Source organism: Hesperophylax consimilis, chromosome 7, assembly GCF_061612785.1.
Source record: "Hesperophylax consimilis isolate HC1 chromosome 7, BYU_Hcon_1.0, whole genome shotgun sequence".
Lineage (NCBI taxonomy): Eukaryota > Metazoa > Arthropoda > Insecta > Trichoptera > Limnephilidae > Hesperophylax > Hesperophylax consimilis.
In genome coordinates, this window is record NC_142842.1 from 9,130,172 (window position 1) to 9,145,038 (window position 14,867).

General features: G+C 34.0%; 1 protein-coding gene across 1 annotated transcript; it reads left to right on the forward strand.

Moving 5' to 3' along the window:
- The first annotated feature begins 2,146 nt into the window (after window positions 1–2,146).
- On the forward strand, window positions 2,147–14,867 carry ICA69 (islet cell autoantigen 1-like protein). The gene is made up of 4 exons (XM_089633186.1): window positions 2,147–2,803; window positions 2,891–3,130; window positions 8,564–8,818; window positions 9,140–14,867. The coding sequence occupies exons 1-4, from the start codon at window positions 2,237–2,239 to the stop codon at window positions 9,410–9,412; spliced, it is 1,335 nt and encodes a 444-aa protein (XP_089489312.1). The 5' UTR covers window positions 2,147–2,236; the 3' UTR covers window positions 9,413–14,867.

Sequence of the window (14,867 nt, forward strand, 5' to 3'; positions counted from 1 at the left end):
GCCATTCCGGTAGTAAATATTTGGCATAGACAAACTACCATAAAGTAAAGAGAAGATTGATATGAAAAGATTATTTATTATTATTATAATATTCCATTAATAAAACTTGATTTAGTGAATGGAGAGAGATTGAAGTTAAGCAAAGTCCAAAAAATGTCAGAAAAATTCTTCATTTATGGATTGAGAGCTTAAGTGTATTGATACCTCATGAAAATTATTTGCGAATGTTAAAATAAAATTCATGCCCCAATAAGGTTGGGTGTTAAGGAGCATTTTATTGAGTTACATTTCATCGATTAATTCGTACACACGACTTATTTTCTAATGAAAAATTCATTAATGATGACTTATATCATTTTATTCTTCTGTTGTAATAATATTCGACAAATAAAAATAATGAAAAGAGGAAATATTTTTTCAATTCATAATTTATAGATTTATATTTTTTTCAACCACATTTTAATATGCTTAAGTATGACTAAGCTTTTGGCAATCAAAAGTATTTATGCACAAAGTAGAGATATTAAATTACTATCCGAGTCAGTTAATATATTACCTGTCTGAGAGATATTACATTTTAAAATTGTATTCCAAAATCTATTTTCGGATTCCATATATAAACAAAAGGCAGATCACACCCACAACATAAGAATTAATCAAATTGAAGGTATGTTCATTCCAAAAATTAATAATAAATACGGCCAACGGACATTCACTTATCTTTGACTTCTACATTTAGTAAGATACCAATGGATGTAAAAAGCGAATCAACCTGCACAACTGAACTAATATAGTGGTTAATGGATCAAGAATTTCTAAATTAATATTGTTTACAAATACACTAGTATCCATTGATTCTATGCATGTAATTGTATGAATATGCCTATGAGAGTGTTTTAAGTATGCTATGCGCCTTTTAGCGTGTGTATGCTTATGAGTATGTTGACTGTCTTATATCTCTCTTATGTATTTTGTATCTTTGTATTGTAGTTCCTTAAAATGTTTTTCTTCTGTATCCATTTGATTGTGGCTTCTCGTTATATGTGAGCTTTTGTTTTATAATTAATATTGTGAACATGACCTGCTGACAGACTGCTTTGGCAGTTTAGAGGGTGGTTAGCAGTTTATATTGAAGAATAAAAAAAAGTTATTCTAAAATAATGTGCTTTTCAGTGTAAAATACTCCAAACAGACAGTATTGAAATTTTGTTTATGTTTTTTATTGAAAAATCTAAGGCAATTGTTCTTTTGAAAGCTACAGATTTCATGGGTAAAAAATCGGTATATTCCGTCATACCTAATAATTTGAACCGACCGCCTATCTTACAATATTTTTATATTATTGTTTATTGTCTACGTCTATTGTCTCTCGTCTCTTCTCTCTTCCTACATGCTTCCTACTAACCAAACTGCTAATCAGAGATGGTATGTCTGGGGCAAAGTCCCCACATCTGGGGGATTTTGAATTTCAAAGAAAGAAAGGGAGTTTTTCGGATAGAACAAGAAATCTGAGGGGATTTTGAGGATGAGGAATTTGTGTAATCATGAATTTTGTTGAGTGGCTATCTGTGAGTGATGTGTTAAATGTCGATGAGAAGAAACGTAGTTTGTCTAGAATGGTTTTTGTTTATGAAATTATATGTGTTGATGAGGGTATTTGCATTGTTTTCAAAAATTAATTAAGCTATCTGGCTTGTGCCTGGTATGTCAGTAATTTTTAGTAATGGTATTACTAGGCTTATCTTGCCAGGGCTCCTACCAGAGAGCAACTTGACGGGTTGAAAATATCTCTTATCTTTATCGAGTGTCATTATTTTCTTTGCTCCTTTTAGATTTATTTTTTGTGGAAAACAGATTTTATTTATTACGACAAGGTTATTTATTTATTACAAAATCCAATGTTTTGTGGAAGTATCATTAAATATTATTGTTTTGCCAAAATATTAGGAAAGAAAACAATATTTTAGACAGAAGAATTTTGCATTTTTGCCCATTTCTCAAGGCTTAAGTACCGATTTTTTTTAATCTGGGGAGTTTTTATGAAATCTTAGGACTTTGGGCGAAAAAGCTGGGGAGATTTATTTTTTCGGCATACCATCACATGACTGCTACCAACTGCTACTAATGACAGTTGACGCATGCGAACTGTTGTTTACGGGAAAGGACGATAAGCAAATGTTGAATAATTATTTCCCTTTTTTTGACGATTTTTTGTTGATATAAAATAATATCAAAAATGCAACATCAGTACTGGGTTACAAAAAAAACAGTTTTAAGGAAATTAGGTTCAAAGGAAGATGAGTGTGTTGTGTCTTCCGATGCAGAGTTAGACGCAAAGCTTGAACTTTTTCGATCAATTTCTGACAGCTGCATTTTATTGCAACGTGTCATCGATCAGTATCAAGAACGTGTGTGTGTTTTAGCTCAAGAAGAGAATGCATTGGGCAGATTCCTCAAGGATGCCGGTAAAGGGGGGAATGGGGCCGGGAAGTTAATGATTGCAGCTGGAAAAGGGATATCGTATTCTGGTCAACAAAGAATGAATATGAGGAATCCACTTCTGCGATTGTATCACGAGGTAGAAACATTCCGAGGCAGAGCGGTGACCGATACGCGCATGACTATAAATGCGATGGAGCGAGCGCGAACGGAGTATCGTGCTGCACTTAGTTGGATGAAGGCTGCGAGTGCTCAGCTGGATCCTGACACGGGGAAAGGTGTTCACAAGTTTAGAAAGGCCCAAGCTCAAGTCCGTGAAAGCAAACAAGCTTTTGATAAACTTACATTGGACTGTTTGCAGAAGGTAACAAATAATATACTTCTGTGGTGAATTACCTTACCTCAACTTTCTAATCATAAATAGTATGTAAACTTCTTCTAATGATTTTAGGTGGATTTATTGGCTGCTGCCAGGTGCAATATGTTCTCACACGCATTGGTCAACTACCAGAATTCTTTGCTGAATTTCTCCTCTAAAGCCTCTCAGACATTAAAGACAACAGCGCAAGGGTTGTCAGGACCTCCACAGTATGACTTTTGCATACTCAAGGAACTGTCGCAGAATCCACCAGAAGAGGAGGAAGAAGAAAACTCCAACCAGGACCAAAAAGACCAAATGCTGTTCTTCCAGGTGAAAACATTTTTCTAGTGCTAATTTGTAAGTTCATTTATTTTATAACTACCAAAAAGATACAAATTTAAGTAGCTACTCAACTTCAATTGTTAATATGAAATATAAAACTATAAAATTAATACACTTACAATTGGCCACATTTCATGTACATAATGTAATTTCAAACCACCAAATGATTGCATTTTTTGAAAATATATCGAGCCTTGATCGCCAAAAATATAACCAACAGTTTTGTTCAATTTGTGATTTTTTAACATCTCCGTCCTAAAGGGCTAGGCGCACCTCCTCAATATTTGAGAATTTCTGTGCCCCTCTATATATTTCGTCAAATTTAGTTTAGGCAAAACATCGTAAGGATCTGTAAAAGGTTGTAAATGTCTATTGTGGCGCTTACGATACACAGTAAATCTATTTATTTCATATAATTTTTATTCAATAATCAGACCGGTGCAAAATGCTTTTTCGATTTACCTGTTTATACATGGCAACCTGAGAGTTGTGACCGGAAAAGAGTAGGCAACCTAACGTTTGCATATTCTATGGGTTTCATACTTTCGATTGGTATAGAATTTGTATAATAATCAAACCGGTGAAATGTTTAAAAAAAAATTATTTTTAAATTATTAATTAATCATACCCTGGACTAAAATTTGCTAGGCAACCGATATGCAATATATTTATTGACATATTAAATTAAATATAAAATACGTTTCATCAAATAAACATCTCGGTGACGGTCGTTCTTTAAGGGATCCTATACTATAAGCAAAAAATCACTTTTTAACATATTTGTCACTAGATGCTACTACGTTAAATAATCGTTTATTTCTTGAAATTGTATCTTTAAATCCAGTGCAACTCACATTTAAATTGAAGAAAACACATAATTCGCTTTTTACAGTATTCACACCTAGTCGATTTCTTTCGTCAGTCTATACATTACACATTACACTAAAAACTCTTTCTACGAAGGCATTGGAGACGGGAATACTGGACACATATTGTACCATTTTAAACAGATTTGTGCAAGTCTTGCTACCACCCGCCTATTTTCCCGCTATTTTGGGGGCCTCCATGGTCAAGTTGTAAGACTCGACTAGCAAGCCGAAGGTGGTGAGTTAAAATCCCGGCATGCGCAGTATGAGTTTGTAGTTTTGACTCAATTCTTCCGTAATTATAGTAGAGCCACCGTGGTTGCCGGATGTGCTTAGCACACGAAACTAAAAACAACTTGAGTTATTGACTCAATTCTTCCATAATGGTAGTGGAGCCACCGTTGCTGCCGGATGAGCTTAGTACAAGACAGTAAAAACAACTTGAGTTTTTGACTCAATTCTTCTATAGTGTAGTGGAGCCTCCGTGGCTGCCGGATGTGAAGCCAAGACAGTAATAACACCTTGAGCTTTTGAAGTATTTTATATCATATCAAATAATAATATTATGCAATACATCGTAAATAACAATTAATAAATGTGTTTTTCTAAATTGCCAGGCAAAACAACATATCCGTCATTTATTCCCAAAGCAGTGCAAATTTAACATTTTTCCTAATGTAAGGTAGACAGTATTCAATAAAATAAAAATTCCCTATAAAGTTTGATACTCTAAGAGGGTATTTCACCAGTCTCTTGGTAACTTATTCTTAGGATAAGGTATATTAACACATTTTGATCGGGCAGTTTTCGGCCGCATACTAGTGCTGGTAACGGGTGATTTTTCGCGTAATTTCGCGCTAACGTAGACCTCTAGAAAAATTGCGATAACTTCAAAAATATTTGTTTGATTTCAATAATTCTTTTTGCAAATTATTTATTTTAATTTATTTTATTTTATTATATTTAGAAATGTATTCTTCATCGTTAAACTAGTGCAGAATTTCACATAAAGTAGGAAAGTTTTGAAAAAAATAATATTTTTTTTACATAACATCCTTTATTTTACAAATTATACACAAAAATTATTTCTAAATGTAAAATAAAAATTATTATTGCATGGCTACAACCAAAGATATTAGAAGAACAAGATGTGCTATGCGCAGTTCGTACTGAGTGGAATTGTTTTGCCCAGTGTCGCCGGTTTTGTTCACCAATACTACTGCACACCTTCGCTTGCGCTAAGGTATCCGCACTAATATATAGAACAGATTTCTGTGCGTACACGTCCCGATACCGTTCAAAGTACCCGAATTAGGTAGTACTCCGGCTACGGTCCGGCGGCCAACATAGCATATCTCGTTCTTCTAATATCTTTGGCTACAACCCTACAGATGCTATATAGCGAAAACTCAAGTATATTGGAACCCGTATTTTAACGTGACCCGCGCTCCACTAACAATCTATCAAAAACGTATAAATACGTGACCCGCTCTCTAGCATTAATTTGCTAAAAACGTATTAATACGTGATCTGATTACAATGTGTTAACACACTTTCGGCAGGAAGGGTAATTCTACTTTTTACGCTGGTCCTACTTGAATGGCGGGAAAAGCATTGCTGTCCTATGATTTTATATCAATGAAATGTGAAGCAACTCTACCCCATCTTTAATTTCTTGTCTTTTGGGTGGTAGAATATTTTATCTAAATAAAACTCTATTTAAACCCGTAGAGCGGGTACTACATCCTTACATTTATCGCACCGGAGATGGTGAAGTTTTTATTTGTTTTGTAATGATTTGTGTAAAATAAAAATTGTAAGGTAATAAAATACATACATTTTTTACACCTAATATATCACTAAATGGCTCAACACTCACTTTAACTTCAATTTATGGAGTATCACAAAAGTAGGCTTTAATTTCAGACAATAATTTTATTATAGGGGTGTGGTGGGAACCATGTAAAAAATTTCATAAAAATATATAGCTGTTTAAAACAAAATCCAATTTTGTCAAATGGGGCCCTTGTTCTTGCCCGCATGAAGTGTGTTAATAAATAAACAAATAAATACTCGTAATAGACCGGTCAGTGGCTGAGTTGACATCTCATTGGGCGTAGTGTGTTCAATTCCTCGGCTGGCTAAGTCCTCTATCACAACACAAGAAAAATTTTCCACTTATTGCGGTGGTAGTAGGAGATTTTCAAATATTGTCGGGTATTCGTAACCTGAGAATGTTTGTCTTTCTTTTACAGAAAGATAGAAAAAAACTTATCTGAAACATATCCACTATTCATAGGTGCGAGTACCGAATAGTAATTACCGACTTTTAAAATAAAAAATCGAGAATATACATTATCCTATGGATAAGCTATCAATAGGATGGTGAAATACCCTTAACCTGTCCGGTGGTGAGTTTCTGGAAATAAAACGGTCCCGCTGGAGGGAGTTTTTTCAACAATCAAAATATAGAAAAAAATAAATGCCACCTCGTAGAGTATAAAAAAATAATAAAAAAATCCTTAGAAACTAGCACGAAAAAACAAATACTAAGCCATTTAGAAGGAAAAAATAAAAACTATTTTGCAGAAATCGCCAACCATCGAAATCGCAGCAGATTTTTGTTTTAACTTAATAAAAATCAGATTCTCTTACCACAATTTTAATGATGCCAAGGGGATCAAGGGGGGAAGAACAACTTTTTCACACACTTACATATACATATTATTATTTACATTTATACTATTGTATTTTCATTATAAAAATTCAAGATAGGTACACAATGTATATGCAGTCAATAATTACGATAACAAAAACACTAATCTAATTATTATGTACACTATCTTAGGAATAAAATTGTCTTCACTAACTTATACTGCTTTTTCGTATGGTAGTCTTCGAAACATGGATATACGCAAAATGCAAGATTGAAGTCAGTGCACATATACATATTTCGTGTCACTTCTATTTTGAGCTCGAACTGCTGTATGTCTACACACATGGCGTTGTCGTTGAGTTCGCTTTCCTCGGGCTGCAGTTTCTGGAATAAGACGGAGAAAATGTTTTCCTGAAAGGCGAGTTGGTTGATCCACTACTCTCCTTCCTTCAGATGATGCCGGCCTTGGCGTGTGATATTTTTCGATCATTTGAGACACTAAGTTTTCCCGGAATTCGTTAAATGATAAAACCTTTTGCGTTTTCAAACGATGCAAAAAGAAAGCATTTAGTGTTCCAATGTCTATCAATCTGAAGAAAAAAAATTTATACCATTTTAGAGACTTCCTGAAACTGCTTGCGAAGCCCAATATGCGGTCCACTTTGTCCACAGCTCCCATATTCTTGTTATAATCTAAAACTACCTCTGGTTTTTATTTTATTTTCTCCCGTGGGGAAGTCAATTTTATCAGTAACAATTATTGCATCTGTAGTATGTTACTAAGCATAAGTACATTCCCTTTATCGTGCCATTTCAGCGCCATGAGATTGTTCGAATTCAAAGACTTCATTTCAGTTAGTTGAATCGAATTCATGAATAATGGGCGTAAACTTACCCTGATCCCATTTACGATGATCAACTTTTCTCTTTTTGGATGTTGAACAACTAGGGAGAGTTTCATCCTCATCAGATGTATCAGATTCGTCGGATGAGCTATCGGAATGCATTGGCAAATCATGAAGATCCTTGTAAACATCTTCATCTTCACTTTCGATTAAAATATCAGCAATGTCTTGTTCATTCAAAGGGTTAACCATTTTTTTTAAAGGAAAATATTTAAATTGAACAAGTTATCAATACGAATCACAAGGTCAAATCACGGTAAAACACTGTCCAAATTATTAATAACCTAAAACAATAAAATGTCAATGATAATAACAGTATAACGATATAATAATATTTCAAATATTTCACAGCACTCAGATTCACTATTGAATTTTGTTCAAACTGTCAAAAACTGTATTCAAACTAAAACAAACACTAACGGTACAATATATGTAATAAATATTCACATCCAAACACGTGAGGTAATTTTTAATGCAAGATGATTAGGTTATTCAGTGTAAAAACAAACAAAGACCACAAATTTCACTTCACAAAAGACGTCGCTCGCAATAAAAATGTTGTTTACCCCCAACTAACAGACGGTGACGTCACGGAATATTTTAATTGTGAATAACTCCGTTGGTAATGTACCTAAATCGCTAAAAACTTTTGCAAGTTATGACAAATTGTCCCTAGATGGCAGTCATTATCAGTTTTCCGGAAGAAATTCAATAATTAATTAATTTTAGGCGCAACCGTACGGGTACGGTCATACTCCTTACGAGGATTTTTTTTCTCACCGTACCTGTACGGTCATACCACCGGACAGGTTAAGTATTTATTTTTTGTCGCTTATGATCTTTTGGTGATTAAGGAGCGATATACAGACCAACACTTTTGGAGGGGACTAACTCCTCCAAAAGTGTTTTCTAGCCATGTATGCATTCACGCCAAGTCCTCAGGCCTTCCCAATCTTCTTGTAGAAAATGAATACCAAGGTTTCTTTATTTTCAGGATGAATTTAAGGATTTAGGTGTACTTGGAAAAGAAAAGAGCGACACTGATACCGGTGTGCCAAAGAAAGAAGCCAGCAGCAACAGCGACTTGCTGAATATCGCCACAGATCTGACCGATTTCGGTGAACCAGCTAACCAGAAGGATGGATCCACACAGAATAATAAGCATTTGAGTTCGGATCTTGCCGGCCTTTCCATGAATTGCGATCTATTTGATCAATTGGGATCATTCATGCCATCGCAACTGATGCAGGTAAAAATTTGAATCGCTTAACACAATTTTTCAATAAAAATTTATCAAATGTTATTATTAAATTCTGCTTGCTCGTGTAAAGCTTTATTGTGATAGCTGTTTTGGCATTCAAAGCCATTTTCAAACTGTCTTAATATACTAAGTTGTTTACACATCCTTCCAAACCTTATTTTTGTACCGTATCATGTCCGATGGTATTTTTATTCTAAACCTTCAGATTTCCTTACATTTCCTTTGCTTTTCTTTCCTCAATACTGAGCGGATTATCACATATTTGTCATATTACAAGACAAAGTAACCTAACATTGCATTATTTTTCAGGATTTGCATACAGACCAACTCAAAGCATCGTCAGATCTGAATTCTCTTTTATTGAATAATACCAAGGAAAATGGCAATGCAAACAAACTATCCAGCTTGCTGAATCAAGAAAAATCATCAGCCGGTACTTCTTCAGAAAATGGCCCCGTGAAAAAGCAGGATATCCAAAGAAAAGATATGTCCGCGTGGTTCAAACTGTTTGCCGAATTGGATCCTTTGGCAAACCCTGATGCCATGCCGGGTGCTAATGCCAACCAAAGCCACGCAGCTTAGTTTGTATCTGTATTTAATTATTTGGGTAATGAAGTTGCCTTACAATCCCACCCATTTAACCAAATATATAAGTTCTTACTGATAAGTATGTATAAGTTGCATAATATTAAGGAATTATTGGTTAATTTGATAATATTATAAAAGGATTGTCTATAAACAGTTGCGTCAGTAATAAATAATGTAGTATCAATGGGAACCTAATTTGACTGTTGGGTTTTTTCTTTATCTTTAATTTGCTGATTTGATGATCTTAATAATAATCCTTATGGTAGAAATTAGTATGAACTGGCCTCTATTGTTTCAAAAAAGGCCCTATACACTACAAATAAATAAATATATATAATATTATGTAGTCACAAAAACCATTTTATTCCAAGTTTGCTGTGATTCATACAGATATACTTTTGTAGTGATACCGATGCAAGAAAACATACATAACAAAGTTGCTTCTTATATATTTAAAATAATTCTAACTACATGCTTTCCATTTTGAGATATAGAATAAATGTACGTTGCTTAAAATATACCAGAGATATAATGTGTTCGCAGAAGACTTGAAAAATATATACCAAACTTTACCAGTGTCATTTAAAATATTATGCTTTTAACAAACATTATAATGTTTGTATTATAAAATAATGTGTGTATAATACATTCTAATCTCTTTGGCTATACCTACCTAGTCATAACTAGTCAAAAATAAGACCATATTTTACCTAAGAGCCTGCGTTCAATATTTAATATTATTTATATGTTTTTTTTTTTTTTTTAAAAAAGAAAGGCAAACATTCCCGGGTTACGAATAACCTGACAATATTTGAAAATCTCCTACTACCACCACATTAAGCTGAAAATGTTGCTTGTGTTGTGATGGAGGACTTAGCCAGCCGAGGAATTGAACACACTACGCCTGGGTGGGACCCAAACGCGATGTCAACTCGGCCACCGACCGGTCAACCGATATGTTATTTACTTTTAAACGAAAGACAAACATTCCCGAGTTATCAATAACCTGACAATATTTAAAAATCTTCTACCTACTATTATCACAGTAAGCAGAAAATGTTGCTTTGTGTCGTGTTAGAGGACAGTGGCCAACCGAGGAATTGAACTCACGATGCCTGGGGAGGAACCATACTCGATGTCAACTTAGCCACTGAACCTACTGTAATACCTCGATTAGTGGTAGATTTTGGAAAACACTAAACTTTAGTATACAAAAATGTCAACAATAATAAATAAAACTATTTTATTTTTTCATGATTTTTCACATAGATATTTATTAAATTCTATTTATATTTATTATAATTTGGTGAAAGGGTAACCTTAGTAATTATAATTTTTAAACACCCCTTTTACACAGGGCACCTTTTGAAATGACGATAATTTGCATGATACTTAAACTAAAAATTCTCCCAAATAATCAATTTTCTTGATCGACATTACACATTTCCTCTTCTCTCTTCTACCCACACAAATGAGCCAATTTTAACATCTTTTTAATTTTTTTTAGGCTGAAAATTAATCAATGTAATTGTAACTGTATTATGAATAATTTTTATTTTTTTAAAGAAAGACGAACATTCCCGGGTTACGAATAACCTGACAATGAAACATTATTTACCTAATTAAAATAATACAATGTGAAGACCTTGTTTAATTAACTTGCTCTTCTGAAGTATTTTAATTTTACATTAATAAATAAAAAGAATTTACTAGTAGAATGGAATCTACTGCACATATTTTTATTAAAAAAAATAAGCTAGTAAATCTCAATTCAGAATTATGACACTCCTTCAGATTATGCCGTACAATGCAATTTGAATACCAATAGGGTACTTAACCCGTAGGAGCCGGCAAGAATATTCAATAAATAAGAATACATTTTTGTCTGGACCAACATGTAGATAAAGTGAAATTTTGATTTTTGTGTTTAACAAACCCAATAGAAGTAATATCCAAAGGCAAAATGAATATATGAGGTCGACACTGCAATTGGAGTGCTTCATGACGTGCGTGGGCATAATTCTTCAACACTGCAAATGCAGGGCTCTGGCTCCTAGGGGTTAAATAACTATTTGTTTATTTTATATTATACAGCTTGTCCGGTAAAGTGGGGTAAAGTGCACTAACTTCGGAAAGGTGATCCTGCATGATAGTTACAAGTATCGGCGGCCGGCATAGTCCAGTGGTAACGCATTGGACTGCCATTCCGAAGGTCGCGGGTTCGAACCCGGCGTGCGCAAATAAATTTTATTTGATTGATTTGTGTTATTTCACAATTAATTAATTAAAATAATATATAGTATATTTGCGGCACGTTCCAGAGTGGAAGATACTACCAGTATCGCCCTGGTGTAAGACCACCATTCAGAATTGAAACGTTGCTCCAAATGGCTTTAGCCGTGTTTAGTGACTAGATCTGAATAGCCAGGTACTTCCCCACCTTCCTCTTTCCCTTCCCCACTTACCTTCAGCCTCACAACATCCCCCAATTGGGGATGCCATAGTCTCACTGGCTCCAGACGGGAGCAGTTGGGACTCTTGTGAGGTATTCACTATAAAAAAAAAAAAAAAAGTAACAAAGATAAATTACTTTTTTCGAAATTCCCACTTTTAAAACGGTTAAATTGGTCCGCCGTGTGCCGCCGGCATTATTATTTTGCTTTGTTGCCAAATCTACCATCCCGCGTGAGTCAGTGTTAAATTTGAATGCAACTTTCCTTGCCGTGCGTCGTGTCAATAACTTTTATTTTATTCACTAAGTAGATCTGATAATTTAATGAACTTGATAACAGTGTTTGACATTAAAAACTCGATTGTTAAAATCAAAATTTGTTAATGTAGTGTGTGTATATTAAGATTTACTGAAAAGAACATCTTTATTTAGTGTCTGTTTTCTCCTAAGACTTACTTTTAACATTGCATTTATTTAGTTGTAGACTTACCTAACTATTAAAATTGTTTCATTTGTGTGTAAGTTTGTTATTTAATTATTATGCAATGCCTGTCCTTACCCACAAAGAACGAGCAGACATTCATAATGTTTGCGGGCTACATGATGGAAATGCTCACGCCGCATTCTGGCAACAGAAAGTTTAACCACAATTGTTATTTTAGTGCAGTTCTCTTTTGAATTTGATTTAAAACACATAACTTTGTAGCACATTGTAAACGTCAAACTATTGGTCTTATGTTATTGTTTACTTGCGATTTCCATGGATACAGTCCAATCCCATATAAGGAATGATGCCACACTCACTCTCGGCAAGCTCCCAGAGAATTTATCAGGTATGTTTGTACCTCACATTAAAGATTTTTAGTAGGTATGCTTTTTTGTATGGAAAAAAGTAGGAATTTCGGAAAAAAGTTATTTATCTTTTTTACTCCTACCATCATATAGAATCACCTTATGAAAATAGTGCACTTTACCCCCCGGACACCCTGTATTTTTATGAAGTTTCCTTTCGCTAACTAACTAACCATCACGCCGTTTCACTGCAGGGGTAGGCAGAGAGGACGGACCGCCAAACAACTTGTTCTTGATTTCCTTTTATCTGTTTATAATAATTGTATGTACATACATACTTACTTAATCAAGTGATGTATAGTCAAATCATTTTAAGAGGACACATTTGAATGTATTTGTGTAACTAAAGAAAAAAAAATTCAAACTAGTTTGGAACACCCACTCGCAGAACCCTCTTACCTCGCAAATGCCCAAAGATAATGGGTGCATAGCGACATTCATCAACTGCTTTTAAACTTAGGATGGGTTGTTTCGGAGAATTTGAACAATTCATCAAATTTCAACGTTCATTTTCAAGTTGTGTGAAAGATTTTTTCAAGTTCTGTTTTTATTTCAGTTTTGTCAAGCAACTAGCCTATAATGATATAATAACAGAACTTGAATAGGACTTTCACAGAACCCGGAAATGAACGTTGAAATTTGATGAATTGTTCAAATTCTCCGAAACAACCCGTCCTTAGACTCGCGATTCAATTTGATAATGTTCTTTTGTTTTATTATTTAGCTTCGAAACAAAAACAAAATTATTATGAAAAAAAAATTGATCGAGCCAGTACACCACTACTCAAGCAAGGGTATCTTTAAAATGATTTACCTGTATTTTTCTTCCTAACTTTTTTATGTATTCCTACAAACGAATTAACATATTATTTAGGTATTTGTTGGACATTACTTAGTCAGCACTAACCCTCATACAGTCAAACAGTCAATAGGGTGTATAAAATATATAAATATTACGAGTTTTTCAGGGTATAATGCCGATTATACCAAATGAAATATCTTCTCCTTTCTCCTGTGTTTTTTTTTTGTATGCTACACATTTCAGTATGCATTATGAAATAAGATTATTTATCACATTACTTTAAAAGACCCTCCACACGGCATCCCTAAAGATGACATAGGCCCAGAGGGAAATTATTTTTTTCATGGCCTCCCGTGTGGAGTTAATGTAAAAAAAAATATAGAATATTTATATCCCTCTCCAAATATTTTATTCCCCATTTGACGATTTTACAACAGGGGACTTTGGAAATCTGGAGACCATGTCCATGTAACCAGTGTCCTTAGCTGAATTTACAAATATTTGTTATTTTTACTTAGCATAGTTGTGCCACTTAAAGATCTATGTATTATTAGCATTTGTACAACTATTGTGTTATGAGAGAAACATATTGGACGCTTATTAGAAATTCAATTGTTTGAAAAGCCATTGCATTTATGTATAAATTTCCGTTTGCAAATGTGTATGTAGCATAATACAGCACCCTGGAGGTTTTTACTAGCGCTAGGCTTTTGGCTCAGGGCCGACCCTGATTCTGATGGGGAGTTTACATTACTTCATTGTGAATTCAGTACCTACATGGTACTGTGTGATTTATTCTAGAAAAACCAAAGATTTTTAATTTAGGGTATGAAATACTTCTGAGAAACTTATTGCTAGCCGAGCTGTCTGGTTGAGTCCTAGGATTTAATACTTACTCTTTATTTAATTTTAAATTTGAAAATCGAATATAAGTTGCCTTCGTAATGTCAGGTTTTTAAATAATCAACTTGTTAGTCTGGCAAACAAGAAAATGCACCTGATTGTTGATGCGTACAAATCAATTTTGGTAGGAGGCGGGGTCAACTGGAAAAAATCACCATTCTGGTTTCCCGGCTAACTTCGGCAAAGCTGCGCAGTAAGCAAAGCACTTTCTTTAGTTTGCCAATGAAAATGGTTTCTACATATGAGTCGTGTAATTTCTATACCCGCTATATCAACTTTCATTGATTTGGAGAAAACCGCAAAAAACTGTCACATCTCTAGCGTACATAAGTAAATGCATTACAATTTTTTATATAATGAATTGGAGTAATAAAATTTCGAAAAGCATTTATTTTTCTATACATGTCTAGCAATAATTAAGTAATTTCGATAAATAAAAT

Excerpts from the sequence above, each read along its gene's own strand:
- ICA69 (XM_089633186.1), top strand. The coding sequence starts at position 2,237 with ATGCAACATCAGTACTGGGTTACAAAAAAAACAGTTTTAAGGAAATTA. Across the intron at positions 2,804-2,890 it reads CATTGGACTGTTTGCAGAAG|GTGGATTTATTGGCTGCTGC; the intron begins GTAACAAATAAT and ends TAATGATTTTAG. Across the intron at positions 8,819-9,139 it reads TGCCATCGCAACTGATGCAG|GATTTGCATACAGACCAACT; the intron begins GTAAAAATTTGA and ends ATTATTTTTCAG.